The 19,246-nt window shown below is 45.4% G+C and overlaps 1 protein-coding gene across 1 annotated transcript; it reads left to right on the forward strand.

Annotated features, from left to right (window-relative positions):
* Nucleotides 1–147: 147 nt before the first annotated feature.
* On the forward strand, nucleotides 148–2,729 carry LOC122011471 (NAC domain-containing protein 43-like). Its single transcript, XM_042567865.1, has 3 exons — nucleotides 148–1,623; nucleotides 1,713–1,975; nucleotides 2,073–2,729. Exons 1-3 carry the CDS (start codon nucleotides 1,452–1,454, stop codon nucleotides 2,598–2,600), a joined length of 963 nt encoding a protein of 320 aa, XP_042423799.1. The 5' UTR covers nucleotides 148–1,451; the 3' UTR covers nucleotides 2,601–2,729.
* Nucleotides 2,730–19,246: the final 16,517 nt, after the last annotated feature.

The raw sequence follows: 19,246 nt of genomic DNA on the forward strand, positions 1-19,246 counted from the left end.
AAATTTAAATTAACTAGTAATTTAACTACCATTCGATTACAATAAAAATAATATTTCTATTTTTATATCACAAAATAAAAAATTATAAAATTTCTACTAACACAATAATAATAATCACATTTAACCTAAAGAATGTTACTTTTTTCACAAGATGATTCAATTTAAGTGCCAATAAAGCAGCGTAGTAGGAGGTATTGAAATCTTTGATTCTAACATGAATATCAAAAATAATTTTCTAAATATCTATTAATACCACATAATATCAGGCAATATGCATCTAAAAACTAATCATTTGGGAGAAAATAAATAACAAAATATTATTACCAAAAAACTAACTAAAACTAACGTGTTCCGGATTATTGAAACCTTTGATTTGATGACGATTTTGCAAACATGGGCATGAGCGTAGCAGATCATCTAGAAACACGTTCTTGATTAAAAAAAATGACTTATGCCTTTGCTAACAATATTTTTGCCTCGTGCGTCTACCTCTACAAGCCGACCTGCCAAATAATTTTGGGACAAATTGGTTGGCACATGCAATCAATCAACAAGAAAGTGTAATACTAGCCATAGCCATATACACACAAACTCGATGGGCATGTACTTACGTGAAATAATCAAGTGTGTTTGTTATCACCTGATCTTGCCCCATATATCAACGCATACCAGTGGACACCCCGAAAACGCTGTTCCTCCGAACTCCCCATCAATCCATCATCTCCTTGGTCTCTCTTTCTAGAACGCCTTTTCTCGTTTCTGTGGCTAGCTACTCTCCGGCTGCTGTTGTTGATTGCCATTGCCGTTCTTGTCGTAGTTGTTGCGGTAGTTGTTGTGGCACCGGAGCAGCTGTAGATGATTACGATGGGATCTTATTCTTCCTCATGCCCCTAATTTTGCTGGTAGTTTCGTTTGTGCTTTTCGTGGAGATTATAAGGTCAGCTGTCATGCCTTTCAGATGTTGCCACACTTTCTTGAGCTTGCCCTGCTGCGCGCACTTGCACGTGCGCGATCGTTGTATGCACAGGTTGGGCAGGGGCGGTGGGTGGCTTGGCTTCTTCTTTGTAAACTAACCCCCACCTCCAACCACAAAGTAAACCAGCTATACTAGTGACCAAGATATGGAGTATTGCTAATTCACCGCCCAGCGGCCCCCTAGGCCTGGCCCCACAGGGATCCTAAAAGGAGGTAAATCAGCGGTGAATGCTGGCCCGGATAAAGCGTGGTGTCTCCGGAATTTAACACAGTCAGCCCAGATTATTTATCCAGTGCGCGTCCGTGGACCTTCGACCCTACGACTCATTGTGCAAGGATGCCACGCCTTAACCGGTTGATCCAGCCCGCGGGGGCAAGGAGTATTGCTAATTCATGCCCATATATATATATATGTATGCACTCTCCTGTGCAGCTGTGCTCCACCAGTCCTAACAAAATTTAATTAGTTGCTGAAGATGAGCATCACAGTGAATGGGCAGTCGTGGGTGCCGCCGGGCTTCCGCTTCCATCCCACAGAGGAAGAGCTCCTGAATTACTACTTGAGAAAGAAGGTGGCGTGCGAGAAGATCGACCCCGATGTCATCTGCGACGTCGACCTCAACAAGCTCGAGCCATGGGACATTCAAGGTATGCATTTATATATATATATGTATGTATAGATTGAGGCATCGTGCATCTAAAGCTTGATTAATTTGATGAATAAATGAACATTTTAGAGGAATGCAAGATCGGAACAACGCCGCAGAACGACTGGTACTTCTTCAGCCACAAGGACAAGAAGTACCCGACCGGGACGCGAACCAACCGAGCCACGGCGGCCGGGTTTTGGAAGGCCACCGGCCGAGACAAGGTCATCTACGCGGGCGTCGGACAGATCGGGATGAGGAAGACGTTGGTGTTCTACAGAGGCCGCGCTCCCCGCGGCCAGAAGTCCGAATGGATCATGCATGAATACAGACTCGACGATGACTTAATCAACGTACGACGCCGTAAATACACAATCAGCTAGCATTTTACCAAAATTAATTAAGAGAATACAGAATTAATCTTGTTGTCCTTGTTGATTAATTGATCAGGCGACGACTGGATTGGCTGGAGAAGTGGCGGCAAATCAAGAAGACTGTTGGGTAGTATGCAGGGCGTTCAAGAAGAAGAACGTCGTCGCCAGCAGCAGCTGCCAGCAGAAGAGCTTCGACGTCGTGAACTGCGACGGCGGACTGCGCCGGATACTCCACTACACAGGCAGGTCCTGCATGGAAGAGTCGACGTCGACGGCGAGCGAAGTCACGAAGCTTCCGGCCGCGCTGCAGAGTCCGACTCCCCTTCCGTGGCTGATACCCGACGAGGACTGCGCCGGGCATGAAATAGTTCAAGCGGAGGAGCCTGCGGCCGGCATCGAAAGCTACGGCGGAGTCGCCGGCGGATCATGGTCCGCTCTCGACCGGTTTCTTTATACGTCGTCGGAGATGGATCACGCTAACCAAATCCCCTCATTTGAGGGCGCAGCGGGTTTGAGTGGAGTTCTGTGCTCGCCTCCTCCGAGCTTCTTCGCCGTGGACTACGACCAGCTTCACATTAATGGCGATGCGTCCCTTCAAAATTAAGCGATCGTAGCATCAATCGCTCGTCAGAGTCCGCATTTTGTTAGTTGGGCTGGCGTTACGTTGTTAGAGAGCTTTAATCGTACAGAGCTTGTTACCCACCATTATATCTTACTATTTCTTACTATTTTATTAAGAAATTTCCTCCTTTACTAATCAACTTTAACGAAGCATAAAATATATTTACGTTAATATCTTTTTTTTTTATTTATACTAAAAAAAATTTTAAAATTTATTAGTAATTTCACAAGCGAAATAATAAGTGATCTAGATTTCGAGACTCAGCTACAGCGTATTATTATGAATTTTTTTCATCATTAACTTTATCTGGTTATTTTATATAAAAAAAATATAGTTCTTTTTAGTCCCATGTCTTAGAATTGATAATATTACGATCAAAGAAACTTCTATAAATATATTAGGCCGACGATGTTAAAAAATATATTTTTCTTAGATTTTTTTACTAAGATCAGTATAATATTAAATTAAAATAATTTTTTACATAGAGAATTTCGTTACTGGGATTTTCTAGCGTCACTATTGTATGAGTCTGATAAATCTTATCTAACCCAAATAATTTATATATTATTATATTATATGCGCAATGCAATTTATATGTTATTATATTATATATGCAATGCGTGTGCACGATCACACTAGTATATATAAAGAATGTTGTCAGAAGAAAAAAAATAAATCTTTTAAGAAAATTACATTTTCTTATTTTTAATAAAATATCTGTTGCCCACGTGACCTTAAATCGAGGGTAGCGTTTAAAATACCTTCCAAGATTCGATAAAATTCTTAGATTACTTTAATATTTTTTATTTTATAAATCATAAGAAAACTCTAATATTTAAACTAGTAAGAAAAAAAATTGAAAAATACATTAAAAGTTTTGGAAGATAAAATCAAAATTTCACAAATCTTTGGTTAGATAATTAATGGAGTGCGGTGTGGATTCAATAATTTATTCCGTCCTTTAATGGTGTTGACGAAGATAAACATTAATATTTTTATCTTAAGTTGAAGCAAAATGAAGGTAAACAAGTTGATTGGTATTACGTTTGCTATGATGTCATGTGACTAGAACGAAGTTGAAAGAATGGGAGGGACGTGGCATCGATTTTGTCAATCTTTTAATATTAAATAGAGCATCCATAACTTACTTTCATTATAATATTCATCATCTCATCAAAAAAAAAAATAAAAATTTACTATTACATACTCATTATAACAATATATCTCTTTTACTCACATTTCTTTTAACATTAACATTTATTATTTATCTATCTCATAGTCCACTCAATTATCTTAAATTATATCATATTAAATAAATATATTTTAAAATATTTAAATTATTATTATTATTTTTTAATAATAATCTTACTTTTAAAAAATAATTTTAAAATCAAATTACTACCGCTTAAAAAAATGAGAGATGAACATCCTTCTCTTTTTCTCTCTCTTATGAGTGAATATTGTAATATCTATTTATAATAGAGAGGGATGTTAAATGTGTATTATAATGCTCATTTAACATTTCATTATAGGTGCCTTTAGTTGATTCAATCGATTTAAGAATCAGTCTGCGTGCTAGAGGTTGGTATTGAATTTAGACGTCTAGATTTATTTTATTTTTTTTTAAATCAGCATCTATTAAAAAAAATACTATAATCCAAAGGAGTAAAATATAAATTTATTATAACTCAACCCCTAAATCCTAAATACATATAATATACTCCACGAGAGAAGTCTGAACCTTAGAGAGAAAATTTTATTGACTTAAATCCATTATAATCCAACTCCTAAATCCTAAATCCTAAATTTTAAACCATAAATATATATAATATATCTAAAAAGGAAACAAAAAATAAAAAAATATTCTCATTGAATAAGGGTGCTTGGATTTAACCTAGGACATCTGGATTCAATCCAGGTGCCCTCGATGCGATAACGAATCTGCAATATATATATATACTTATTATTTTTTTTTTAAAAAAAAATCAATCCTGAACAAGCATATGTTTTAATTTTCTGGGTCCAAATTAAACAATCGCACAAGACCATTCACCAAAGTTTTCTAAACAGTTCGATAAGTGTTGGATGGTACGTGACGTTCTTAAAAAACTAAGAACTAAGATTTTATTTTAATGTAAAAAGGTAGAGAGGATTGAATGGTAAATGAGTTAAGTTTGTTTGACTTGGTTTTTTCAAATGAACTTGTGTTCGGTTCCAGACTTAAGATTAAATGCTATCAAGTTTTTAATTCAAAATTATTTAATTATTTGAATTTTTTATTTTTAAAAATTATTTAATTAATTATTAAGTTTGATAATAAAAATTTATTTATCATTATTTTTTTTTATTTATCATATTGATAAAAATTTATTGGTGAACACGATTTATAAATTTTATTAGTAAATATTGTTCCTCAATTATTCATAATTTTTATTTATGAATATCGCTTATTCATAATTCATTTAAAGTCATGGATGGCTCAGATTGTTGACACCGCTAACGGAGGATATGGCCTCAGCCTACTAGGCCGTTGGCTGGTCTAGGCAAGGGCGTTGTTACTGGGAAGCAAGATCGGCCTGTTGGCCTAACAGAGAGCCGGAAGCCTAAAAATCTTCAACCAGCGACTGCTGCTCTGTTGTCTTTCATCTGATGCTCTAATATTAACCTTTTCTTTCGTTGTGATTTAGGCAAGACATGCACTCGCGGATGTAGCCGTATTGTACTTCGCATGTAGCCGTATTGTACTTCGCAGGAATTGTTATCAATGAACTATGATTTGATTCTTGATAGATGTAAATATAGTTTTAAATTATCCCATGCCCCATGTTTAGAAAAGCCACTCGGCTAAGGTTGAATAAACTTTATAATTTATGATCGATGTGGTGATTAGGATAGGGTTCATCCTACTATCATAGTGGAGGTTGGATGGTGTTGGCCGATCGGGTGAGTCATAGGTCGATCGGGGATTAAACATCGATCCATCGTCTTCGACACAGGGAGTAATTAGACTGACGTTCAAAGGACGTGCAGAAGTCGAGCCGAACGGTTACTCCACTCGGACTAGCAGCAGACAAAAACATCAGCTGAGTATGCATACAGTGAACTACTCACTGAGCGGCTATCTCGCTCGACCCGTCAATCAAGCATATGGACAGTGGGCTCTCGGCCGACCGGCCTTCCCGCTCGGCCCGGTAACAGGCGATACTTGGATAGCGGACTCTCGGCCGAGCGGCTATCTCGCTCGGTGTGATAGCAGACAACGCAAGGATAACAAAACTCCGGTCGAGCGGTCATTCCGCTCGGCCAAGCAACAGACATTATAGCGAGATATCCTTCGACATCTTTTTGGGAGCTAGTGTCGTTGATAGACGGCATGTTCAGACAAAGGATCGTACGACGAAAGCTTCCACTGTCACTTCAGAGATATGCTCGACCCGTTAAGTAGGGATGGCAATGGGGCGGGGCGGGGGCGGGTTTGCCAGTCTCATCCCCGCCCCGTTTTCATTTTTTCAGGTTCGGGGATTCCCCGAACCCGAACCCACGGGGATCAAATCCCTATCCCCGTCCCCATCCCCGCCTCATTTCCAAATTTAATTTATATTATTATTATTATTTAATAATTATTATTAACGATAATATTAATATTAATATCAATAATAATAATATTATTATTAAATATTAACACTATTATTAATATTTTTTTTAAAAAACATAGTATTATTTATTAATATTAATAATAATAATATTCGGGGCGGGTTCGGGAATGGAGATAGTATTCCCATATCCGCCCTAACCCGTCCATTCCCCGAAAAATCGAGGATCCCCATCCCTATTTCGAGTTTTCCCCACGGGGCCCCAAACCCGTGGGGAAAATTGCCATCCCTACCGTTAAGGTACTGTGTCAGGGATACTTTACTGACACATCTTTTCAAGGGAAGCTTTGAGATGCGTGCTCGTTTTGGGAAGCATGCACATGCGCTTCCGGGGCTCTATATAAAAGGGGTCCAAGCATCGTCAGAGGTATGCTTTTCTCGCGATTTCTACCGTTGCGCTACAATTCTTGCTTCTTCTCGTTTCTTCTTGCTTCGCTGGAGACTGACTTGAGTGTCGGAGGGTCGTCGTCGAGGACCCCTTTCCTGGCTTGGCACTGATGCTGCTTGTGTTGCAAGCAGGAGCGAAGTTCACCGAAGGTCAGTAAGAGCACCACGTCCCCAGCATCCATCTCTTCGACTTACGGACAGGATCATATTTGGCGTCGTCTATGGGAATGTCACCTGAATCCGAGTCGAGAGGATGGAAGACGTTGGACAACTAACCACCGTGACACTCACTCAAGAGGAGTTGGAAATGCTCGTGCAGGCACGAGCATAAAAAATGATAGAGCAACAACAACAACAACAAGCGCTAGTCGATCGGCTAACGCCGCAACTTGCAACATCGACGGTCGATAGGTGAGCGGGGCAAGAAGACCGAGTGGAGCAACTCTCCGTATGAGGGCAGAATCGAAGGTCGACCGACACCCAAGAGGAAGCGCCGCCCGCGCCGATCCCCTTCCATCGAGCTCTGTTCCAAACCCCCTTGGAGATAGCCCAAGCACATCAAGAGCAGGGATCATCTTCCGACGATGCACTTGTTTGGGATGCGCGAAAAGGAAAAACGCCCCGAAGCGTCATGTCTCACGAACAGATCAATAGGCAGTTCTCAGAGGAGATCATACAAGACCCTCTGCCTCAGCACTACACCCCGTTGGCGATCGGGGCGTACAACGAATCGACCGACCCAGATGATCATCTGGATCAGTTCGACAATGAGGCTACGCTGCACCAGTACATGGACGGAGTGAAGTGTAGAGTCTTTCTCATGACTCTCTCCGGATCTGCGCAGCGCTGATTTAGAAGACTCTCGGACGACTTGATATGAAGCTTCAAAGACTTCCGAGCCACCTTCCAGCACTACTTCGCCAGTAGCCGACACTACCAGAAGACAAGTGTCAACCTTTTTGCCCTGAAATAAAGGCCCAAGAAAACGCTCCGAGCGTACATTCAACGCTTCAACCAAGTGGTCATGGACATCCCCTCAGTCTCGTCTGAGACCATGATGAATGCTTTCACCCAAGGGCTCGCCGAGGGAGATTTCTTCGGATCACTCATCCGGAAGCTGCCCAGAGACTTCGTCCACGCGCTCAAGAAGGCAAACGAGTACATCAACGTGGAGGAAGTCCAGATGACATGGAGAAAGGAGGCGTCGACTGAGCATTTGACGCCGATCGAGCGTCGACTGGCTAGCAGCCATCTGCCACCCAAGGGGCCGAGGGCTGAGGGAGCACGGTCATACCAGGAGACCAGGGCACATGCCGTACAGCATGTGGCGTCCGGTCAGCCCAGGGCGTCGAAGGGCAAGGTATGGATGCCTATGTTTTGTTCATTCCACAAGTCGGCGACGCACAACACATGGGACTGCCAAGGAGTGACGCCAATCATCGGTCGACCGTCCCCCAGAAGATATCGCCGTCACTCCCCATTGCCTGACCGACGAGATCGTTGTCGCTCGATCGAGTGGCGGGAGGAAGAAAGAAGGGAGCTCGAGCGCCATCGCCATCAGCGAAGGGAGGAACCCGATCCCTCTAGGATCCCAGTCGAGTGCAACAGGTCATCCGCTCGAGAAGAGGAAAACAGGAACAATGCTTCCCGGGGAGAAATAAGTATGATTGCAGGAGGGCCGACCGACGGAGACTCCTGTTGGATAGAGAAGCGCTAGAGGGGGGGGGTGAATAGCGCTCGCGGCTATTTCGTTCGATTATCGGAATCGTAAAAAGCGTAAGAGTTAATGCAGTGGAATAAAAACAAACATACAAAGACGCAAGAGATTTTTACTTCGTTCGGAGCCTTGATCGACTCCTACTCGAAGGCCCGCGATCCTTGATCGCTTTGCGTGGGAAACAACTATAAGCTCGATAAAAGGATTACAAGATGAAGTACAAGTAAATGCAAAAACTAATTATACCGACGACAAGAATAGAATCTCGGAGCTTCGAGTCGTCGTAAACTTGTAGCAGCACTTTCGGGCGTCTTTCAGAGCAGGGCGTTGGAGACAGAAGACTTGGAAATTGTTGATTTGAGCTACTGGTCGAGATCCCTTATAAAGGGTGTTCAAGGCGCCTTCTACTGTTCACCAAGGCGCCTTGAATGAGCCGAGTCAGCCGCGGAGATAAGTGCTGAACTGGTCGAACCTTATCAGGTTCAAGGCGCCTTCATCAAGCTGTCCAAGGCGCCTTGGCTTCCTTCAGGGCGCCTCCAAGCTTGCTTCGCAGCCAGCTCAGGTTTTGCACCCGAGGCGCCTCCAAGCTTCATGGAGGCGCCTCGGACACTGTTCATCCGAGGTTAATCTTTGCACTTTGGTCCCTGCAAAATACATTAGTCCCAAAAAGACCCTGCAACACAAAGTTAGCACATAAAACATAATAGATGTGATAATGACAGTCTCCGGACTGTCCGAGTCTGACTTTGGATTTCCGTCCGGAAACCGTAGGTCGACCCAACGCCTACTGTTCCCTATACGGGGAACGCGTCCTCACCTACTCCACTCAGGAGATTTACCTGCTGCCAGTGCGATCCTCCAGATCGACTGGACTTTTGCTCAGCACTCGATGCTTCCAGACTTTCTGCTGGACATCCGCTTCCCGGATAGTCCAGTCTTTCACCTGGTTCGCGACACTAGGACTTTCCACCTAGGGTTACCATCCCCTAGGACTTTTGCCTGAAGCCATCGACCTGCCAAGACTTTCCGCATAGGGTTACCACCCCCTATGACCTAGGGTTACAACCGTTTGCCTAACCGCAGCTAGGACTTTTCTCCACCTAGGGTTACCACCCCTTAGGACCTAGGGTTACCACCCCTTAGGGTTTTCACCTATCTAACCGCAGTTAGGACTTTCCTAAAACACTCATTCAACATGTTAGATAACAACAAGATTTAACTTTGAACCCTTTGCCATTATCAAAACTTGGGTTCGATCGTCAGATGCTTCCCGCACCAACAACTTCAACCGAGCTAGAAAGTCATACGCTCGGCGGTTGGAGATCCATGCCATGGGGTGCAGCAAGGAGAAGGTCGAAGGGCCTCGGATCAGCTTCGGCCCCAGCGATTTGGAGGGTGTTGAAATCCCTCATGATGATGCTTTAATCATCCGAGCGGTGATCGCCAACTACACCATTCACCGGACCTTCGTCGACACTGGGAGTTCAGTGAACATCATTTTCAAGTAGGCATTCGATCAACCGCAGATCGATCGTAGCAAGTTGTTGCCCATGGCGACCCCGCTCTACGGATTCACCAGCAACGAAGTTTTGCCGATTGACCATCTCAATAGGAGAAGAGCCGTTGAGGAGGACCTGAACTACTAACTTCATAGTAGTAAACGCGCCATCAGCTTACAACGTCATCTTGGGTCGACCGGCCCTCAACGAGTTCCGGGCAGTAGTGTCGACCTACTGCCAGAAGGTGAAGTTCCCAGTGGGCGATCAAGTGGGTGAGGTCAAAGGCGACCAACTGGCTGCTCGGCGCTGCTATGTGGAGATGGTTGTTAGGACCGAAAAGTAGCTAGAGGGGGGGGGGGATGAATAGCTCGTCGCGTGCTTGTGGTCGGCGTTGCTTGTTTCTTCAAAGATGTGCAGTGGAAATATACAAGAAACAAACTCACACAACGCTAACAAGGATGATTTACTTGGTATCCACCTCACAAGAGGTGACTAGTCCAAGGATCCACACCTACTCACGCACCCTCCACTATGAATAATACTCCTTTATGGTAACTACCAAAGGCGGAGAAGCCTTACAACACTCTCAATACAAGAAGAAGAAAGAGAAATACAAGATAAGCAAAAGCTTACAAGATGTACAATAAAAACTCTAACCCTAACTTCTTCTTCTTGCTTTTGATTCGCCTCTTGACTTGGAAGAGCCTCCAAGAATCTTCAAAAACTGGCGATCTGGAGCTTGGAGAGAGCTGTGGAGGTGCTGGAGAGTATCGGGAGTGAACAGTGCAAGCTCTCTAAAGTTCTATCGAAGGGATCGAGCGCCTGCAGCTAAAAATGACGCCAACGGTCGGATCCCGATCGATTGGAATGCTCCCAATCGATCGGGGAGGCTTTGGATCGATCAGTAGATCGATCCAGAGCGCCTCTGTGCTCTGGGAATTTGCCTGGATCGATCGGCTGATCGATCCAGGGCTTATCGCGATAAAACGCACCTTCCCAATCGATCCACTGATCGATTGAGACCTCTAGATCGATCATCTATCGATCCAGAGGCGTTCTGTGCGCTCGCGGCTTCCTCCCAATCTATCCACTGATCGATTGGGATGAAGGCTTCTAGCGGGGACACCCCAATCGATCGGTCGATCGATTGGGTTATAGCCAATCGATCGGATGATCGATCAGCTGCTGGTTTTTGCCCAAAACCAAGTCCCAAAGCCCCCAAACCAACATCCGGTCAATCCATGACCTGTTGGTTCATCATGCCTAGCATACGGTCACCCTTGACCTGCTAGGACTCCCTCACCAAGTGTCCGGTCAATCCCTTTGACCCACTTGGACTTTTCTTCATCATGCCAATTATCCGGTCACTCCCTTGACCTACTTGTACTTTCACCAGATGTCTGGTCAACCTTGACCCATCTGGATTTTTCCATGCCAAGTATCCAGTCAATCCTTTGACCTACTTGGACTTTCACCAGATGTCTGGTCAACCTTGACCCATCTGGATTTCCCCCCATGCCTGGCTTCACTCACAGGACTTTCATTCTGCCTAGCTTCACTCACTAGGACTTCTCTTCTGCCTGGCTTCACTCACCAGGACTTTCACTTAGCTTCACTCACTAGGATTTTCACCTGGCTTCACTCACCAGGATTTTCCTCTGCCTGGCTTCACTCACCAGGACTTTCACCTAGCTTCACTCACTAGGATTTTCTCACTGCCTAGCTTCACTCACTTGGTCTTTCACCTGGCTTCACTCACCAGGATTTTCCTTCTGCCTAACATCCCAATTAGGACTTTCCCAGTCAAGTATCTGGTCAACCTTGACCTGCTTGACTCTTCTTCAATCAACCTGATCAGACCCTGATCAGAGGGGAATGCACCCAACAATCTTCCCAAATGAACAACTGCACCTGCATTTGTCCATATCATGGAAGTCTTGTATTGTCAAACATTGAAACCCAAACCAAGACTCAAGCTTGGTCAACCAGGTCAACCTTGACCTGAGGGATATTACACCAACAATCTCCCCCTTTTTGATGTTTGACAATACCACATGTAAGTTAGACTAATCCCATAGCCTAAACTTCCTTCATGCCACTAGGTAATGAAAGCATAAGTTAAACCCTTCATTCTCCTCCTAAGAGGGCAAACTCCCTCTAGGTAATGAAGTCCTAACTTAAACCCTTCATTCTCCCCCTATTGGCACACATCAACAACATGCCCCATCCTTAGGCACACATCAACAAATTCACTTGTTGAAAATTCTCCCCTTTGAGACTCTTCCCCTGAAGAGTTGCTCATCGTTGTTGACAACTTCACTCGTTGTGATCAACATGATAATGAAAGTCTCATACCCTTCATTATCCTTAACCCTACATTCTCCCATTAATGTAGTCAAATGCCCATCCTTGAGCATTTCTAACTTAACCCACTTGAACAATGAGGATATCCACTCCCCATTAAAGTTTAAACGCTCAACCTTGAGCATTTTCTGAAAAAAAAAGGTTAATCACCTTCCAAGGTTCATGGAAAAATAGTTTTCATGTCTTTAAAGAGTCCCTCCCCCTAAAGACATGTTAGTAACTTCTGTCATTGCACCAACAATGACTTGGAATCCCTAAACCTTTAGGAAACCCAAATTTAGAAGTTTTGAGGTTCAAAAATTTAATATTGAAACAAACCTCAACCTAAACTTCAATTTAGTCTTTCTTAACCAATCCATCCTTGATTTCAACACGAAAACACCCTTGTTATGTATACAAGTGTATTTTTAAGGTTTTGGAATGGTTACCTTGACTAACCATGGTCCAAACAATGCTGAAATCAGGCTTTACCAGCCAAAATCAGCAACTTCGATCGATTGGAGTTGGGTCCCAATCGATCAGACCATGCTGAATCGATCCACTGATCGATTCAGGAGGGATGGATCAATCGGTGGATAGATCCAGCGAGCTTCTGCTCACGGGATTTGCCTTCCCAATCGATTGCCCGATCGATTGAGGCATTCCAATCGATCGGGTGATCGATTGGAGTTCTGATAGTTGCTGAAATTTCATTTCAGTCAACTTCAGAAACCCCTAGAAAATTATACAAAATTCCAAAAATCATAAAAATTTGTGTAGACATTATTTAGGGTATACTTTATCATGGAAAAATAATTTTCTAAGAAAATAATTCATACTTTCAAGGATTGACACACACTTGAAAACTTGCAAAACTTTTAGTGTTTTCTTCAAGTTTGTGTTTAACTATTCAATGGTGATTACTATCAAAAGATAGCCTTCACCAAGGTTTTCTAAAATTATTTTAAAAACATTTTCAAAACCAATATCCCACCATGTTCCTTGGGCTTAATGCATATGACTTGTACATTAGCTTTCCCAATGATGGGAAAACACATAACTATGTGTTTTAATGAACTTAAAACTCAAGGAAATGCACTAAATCATCATGTTGAGTTTTGTTCATCATCATAACATCTCACTTGTATCTAATGTGCACAAAACACATACAAGTCATCTTATAGGTCGTTGTGAGATGTAAAATTTGGTTTTGCCATAATCTAGGGATCATGCATATCTATCTAGGTATTTTGTGGATATTGAACATCCACCTAGGATGTCACTTGTTGATACACTTGTACCACTTGTTAATAAATGTCATTTGTCCTTAATTTTAAGGAAATAAACATAATGCATGATAATATTATGACATACATCAAAAAGAAAAAAAATTCCAAAAGAAAATTTTCTTATAACTACATGATGTATGTATGACATGACATGGTATTTTTGTGTTTTTCATCATAAGGTATGAATGCAAAAATAATCATGATGTCATGGCATATAATGGGCAAACAATCATGGTGATCCTGTCCGAAAGCTGAATCAATGGACGCTGGGCAAGTGGTGTTCTCCGGTTGCTGACGTGGGTCTTCGGATGCTGGTGCGAACCTCCGGCGATCCTGCAAAGAAGTCGGGCCGGGAAGGGGTTCCCGGCGGTGACCCTCCGACGCTCTAGTCAGGTAAGTGAACAATGAAGAAGTGGCTCCCCTAGTATTAGAATGCGTACCTTCGGCGAAGTATAGGGCTCCTTAAATAGAGCGGTGAAAGAACTCACGCACACATACCGAGGCAAACACGTGTTCTTAGCCCATACCTCGGTATGTGTTTGTCAGAGAGCTTACCTGACACCATACTGCTACAGTCCCGGCACATCTTCGATGGGACAGCAGAACACCTTACCGCCAGATTTGGAGTATGGCCTAGTCATAGGAATTGACAGCTGTCATAAGATGCTCCTTGTCCTTCTCTCCCTACTCCAAGCCGGGGCGTCCGGCCGGCCGACACTCATCTCCCGTCCGGCCGGCCGGCACTCATCTCCTGTCCGGCCAGCCGACATTCATCTCCCGTCCGGCCAGCCGGCATTCATCTCACATCCGGCCAGCCGACCCTCACATCACATACGGCCCTCCATATGCATCGGTATGCTGGGGAGATCTTCGGTAAGGTGCTGTGTGGGGACTACTGGCAGTATGTTACCTTATGTCTACGGGCGAGCATGACTTCCGCTCGGCCCTTCGTTACTGTTCAATCGAGCGCCGGAACCCTGACCCCTGTCGGGGCGCCTTTTACCATCGGCTATTTACCGACCGGCCGGCCGGGGGGGTTGGCCCATCCTTCTCCGGTCGACCACCTGGCCTTTGACTTCCACGTGACGTTGACCCCTCAAAATGGGGGTCCCCTGTTCTAACCGCCGGATCACTTGCCTCCCCCTCAAGTCTAGTCGAAGGAGGCAAAGTTCGACTGACTGCACTGCCGGTCAGACTGAGTAACGGCCGCTCTGGAGAAGGCCAAAAAGCTGCTGGAAGCCGAACGGGGTAAGTCCTCTGGCTTGTCGAGTGAAGTGGCTCGACTCGAAGCTTTGGTCAAGCAGCGGGATAAGGAGATAAAGACCGCTACCACCCGGAAGCTTAAAGCCATCGACGACATGGATATGATGAAGGTAGAGAACCGGGGGTTAGAGCAGCGGGTTAAAGAATTGGAAACCTCATTATCCGCCGAACAGGAAGGTCGTTCGGCCGACCAGGCTAAAGCGGAAGGGGCTCTGAAAGATCTTCAAGCCGCCTTCGATGCTTCTAAAGCTACTTGTAAAGAATATCAGGACGGGGAACCTGGCCGGTCGGCGGAGGTGCGCAAAGCATTCATCCGCTCGGATGAATTTGACGAAAGGTTTAGCGACAAGCTGTCCTTAACCTTTGAAGAGGCGATCAAAGTGGCAGTGGAATATCTGAAGACCAAAGGCCACATACCCGCCGAGTTGTCCGTTCCCCCCGAAGATTTGGCGGCTATGATGGGCTCCATCCCCGACTCCCTCTTTAATTTCGATGATAGTGAATGAGGAGCTTATGCAATTTCTCTCAAGTGTACAATCTTTTGTATGCCTGCCGTTAGGGGCGAATATAAATTTTGTCTGTCCGCCGCTCGGCGTAAACGGATAGTCTTCTTTTGTTATTTGTTTGTTCGAACCGCGTCCAATCTTTAACTTTCGTCTCGGTTTCAGTTTTCTCGCGTCCAAGTACATTTTATAAAGTAGCCGCTTGGCCGCACGATATCTTCATTCCCGCCCTTAAGGCAGGCCCGATCATGAGCCGGCCGTTACAACAGAGTAAGACCTTGCAGAAAGCTATCCGTCCGGAGGATTTATAGACTCCGGTTATTTGCCTTTGAACGTCGAATTTTACCGTCAGCGCCTGACGACCCTCCGATCGACGGATTTATAGACGCCGGCTCATTTCTTGATTGTTAACGTCGGAGCTCGACGGTCTTCTGCTCGGCGGGTTTATAGACGCCGGCTCGTCTCTCGATTTTTAACGTCGGAGCTCGACGGTCTTCCGCTCGGCGGGTTTATAGACGCCGGCTCGTCTCTCGATATTTAACATCGGAGCTCGACGGCCTTCCGCTCGGCGGGTTTATAGACGCCGGCTCGTCTCTCGATATTTAACGTCGGAGCTCGATGGTCTTCCGCTCGGTGGGTTTATAGACGCCGGCTCGTCTCTCGATATTTAACGTCGGAGCTCGACGGTCTTCCGCTCGGCGGGTTTATAGACGCCAGCTCGTCTCTCGATATTTAACGTTGGAGCTCGACGGTCTTCCGCTCGGCGGATTTATAGACGTCGGCTCGTCTCTCGATTTTTAACGTCGGAGCTCGACGGTGTTCTGCTCGGCGGGTTTATAGACGCCGGCTCGTCTCTCGATATTTAACGTCGGAGCCCGACGGCCTATTAAGGCTAATTTTTTATATACTCCTGAACGGCATGGAGTCCTCGTCATTGAGCCTCCGACTCGGCTAACATACTCCCGGCCGAACGGCGCGGGATCTTTGACCTCGATCGTGCTTCGAATAATATACACCCCGCCCGAACGGTACGGGGTCTTTACCATCGAGCCTTTGACTCGTGTAATTTGTATGCCCGGCCGAATGGCACAGGGTCTTCATGTAGTAGGTCGTTCGGCGGATAATGCTCCATGCGTTTTTATCTTTTTGCTTCCTGCATTACAAGTACATAGGCGGCCCAAAATATATACAAAAATGAGTTACATCAGTGCACCTTTCACCCAGCTCGATAAGGCTGGAGATGATTCGCGCTCCATGGCCTATCCAGTTGTCGCCCGTCTTCATCCTCCAAATAATAAGAGCCCGAGCGGAGCTTTTCGATGATTTTGAAGGGGCCTGCCCAAGGAGCTTCTAGCTTGCCGACGTCGCCGACCGGCTTCACTTTCTTCCAGACAAGATCACCGACCTGGAATGCTCTGGGGATTACGCGCCGGTTGTAATTCTGCTTCATTTTTTGACGATACGCCATCAGCCGGACGGACGCCTTGGCTCTTTCTTCTTCGACCAAATCCAGCTCCATGTTCCTCCGCTCGGCGTTGTCGTCATCATAATTCTGGATCCGAGCGGACTCGACGCCAACTTCGACAGGAATAACCGCTTCGCCACCATACACCAGATGGAAGGGCGTGACCCCAGTTCGCTCCTTCGGTGTCGTTCGGATGGCCCATAAGACACCTGACACTTCATCCACCTAGCTACCTCCCATATGATCGAGCCGAGTGCGCAAAATGCGAAGGATTTCCCGATTGGCTATTTTGGCTTGACCATTGCTTTGGGGATATGCCACGGACGTGAAGTGTTGCTCGATGTCGTAGCTTTTGCACCAATCTTCGAGCAACTTTCCTGTGAATTGCCGCCCATTATCGGAGACAAGCCGGCGGGGGATGCCGAACCGACAGATGATGTTCTGCCAGATAAACTTCTTAACCATCTGCTCGGTAATCTTGGCTAGCGGCTCGACCTCCACCCATTTGGAAAAATAATCTACAGCCACCAATAGAAATTTCCGCTGACTGGTCGCCATAGGGAATGAACCCACAATATCCATTCCCTATTGGTCGAACGGACAGGACACAGTAGCTGCTTTCATTTCTTCCGCCGGTTGGTGAGAGAAATTGTGATACCTTTGACAAGAAAGGCACGTTGCGACGGTCCGAGCAGCGTCAGCTTGTAGGGTTGGCCAGAAGTATCTAGCCAACAGGATCTTCTTAGATAGCGATCGTCCGCCCGGATGTCCCTCGCACGATCCTTGATGCACTTCTTGGAGGATGTATGCTGCATCTTCTGAACTCACGCATTTCAGAAGCGGGCGGGAGAAAGCCTTCTTGTATAGTTGATCTCCAATGAGCGTGAACCGACCGGCTCTCCTCCTTAGTAGCTGGGCCTCATCCCGATCGGACGGTGTAGCACCCGAGCTGAGAAACTCCATGATGGGTGCCCTCCAATCACTTGGGAATGTGAGGGCTTCCATTCGATCGACGTGCGCCACCAAAGATACTTGCTCGATTGGCGATTGGGTGACGAACGGCGTTATTGCACTTGCAAGTTTGGCTAACTCATCGGCCGCTTGATTTTCTGCTCGGGGTATCTTTTGGATGATGACCTCTCTGAAATTGGCTCTGAGCTTCTTAAAGGCTTCAGCATAAAGCTTGAGCTGAGTGTTGTTAATCTCAAAAGTACCAGAGAACTGCTGAGCGGCCAACTGAGAATCTGAATGTATAGTCACCCGTCCGGCTCCCACATGTCGAGCTGCCTGCAAGCCGGCTATGAGGGCTTCATACTCAGCTTCATTGTTTGTAGCTCTGTAATCCAGCCAGACGGATAAATACATCTTTTCTTCTTGGGGAGAGAGCAGCAGTACTCCAATCCCGCTTCCGAGCCGAGTCGAAAATCCGTCCACAAATATTTTCCACATTGCTTTCGACTCTGAATTCTGCACCTCAGTCACAAAATCTGCTAAGGACTGCGCTTTAATTGCCGAGCGGGGTTAATATTGAATGTCGAATTCACTCAACTCCGTTGTCCACTTAATAAGCCGTCCGGACGCTTCTAGATTCAATAATACTCGTCCGAGCAGGCTATTAGTTTTGACAATGATGGTATGCGACAGGAAGTAGGGACGAAGGCGCCGAGCGGCGAGGACCAGCCGAAGGCTAATTTCTCAAGCCCAGTGTAGCGAGATTCAGCATCTTTTAAAATATGACTCAGAAAATATACAGGCTCTTCTCCGCTCGCCCTCACTAATGCCGAGCCGACTGCTTGTTCATTTGAAGATAAGTAGATACAAAGAGGCTCACCTACGGCTGACTTGGCTAGTACAGGCAAAGAATTCAGATATGCCTTCAGTTCTTCGAACGCCCGATCACATTCTTCGTCCCAGTAAAATTTAGTGGCCTTGCGCAGTATTTTGAAAAAGGGCAAGCTCCGGTCGGTGGTCTTGGAGATAAATCTGGACAGAGCAGTTATCCGACCGGTCAAACGCTGCACTTCCCTCAGATTTCTTGGAGGCGGCATATCTTGTAGAGCTTTCACCTTGCTGGGATTTGCTTCGATACCCCGCTCGGTCACTATGTAACCCAAGAAACGCCCTCCTTTTGCTCCGAACAGGCACTTCTGGGGGTTTAGCTTGACTCCATATTTCCGTAGCGTTCAGAAAGGTTCCTCCATGTCTTCGAAGAGATCGGCCGCTCGGACGGACTTGATAAGAATGTCGTCCACGTATACTTCCAGGTTTCGCCCGATCTGCCCCTTGAACACTTTGTTCATCAGCCGCTGATATGTAGCTCCCGCGTTCTTCAATCCGAACGGCATCACATTATAGCAATAGGTGTTGTCGGCTGTAACGAAGCTGACTTTTTTTTGATCTTCACGGGCGAGCGGCACCTGGTGATAGCCTTGGTAAGCGTCGAGCATACATATCAGCTCGCAGCCTGCAGTGGAATCCACCAATTGATCGATTCGAGGCAGAAGATAGA

This window comes from Zingiber officinale, chromosome 8A (assembly GCF_018446385.1).
Source record: "Zingiber officinale cultivar Zhangliang chromosome 8A, Zo_v1.1, whole genome shotgun sequence".
Taxonomy (NCBI): Eukaryota; Viridiplantae; Streptophyta; class Magnoliopsida; order Zingiberales; family Zingiberaceae; genus Zingiber; species Zingiber officinale.

What these genes read in the sequence shown, in the direction of transcription:
- LOC122011471 (XM_042567865.1), top strand. Translation starts at nt 1,452, where the DNA reads ATGAGCATCACAGTGAATGGGCAGTCGTGGGTGCCGCCGGGCTTCCGC. An exon ending in CGAGCCATGGGACATTCAAG is followed by an intron (nt 1,624 to 1,712) that starts GTATGCATTTAT and finishes TGAACATTTTAG; the next exon opens with AGGAATGCAAGATCGGAACA. An exon ending in TCGACGATGACTTAATCAAC is followed by an intron (nt 1,976 to 2,072) that starts GTACGACGCCGT and finishes TTAATTGATCAG; the next exon opens with GCGACGACTGGATTGGCTGG.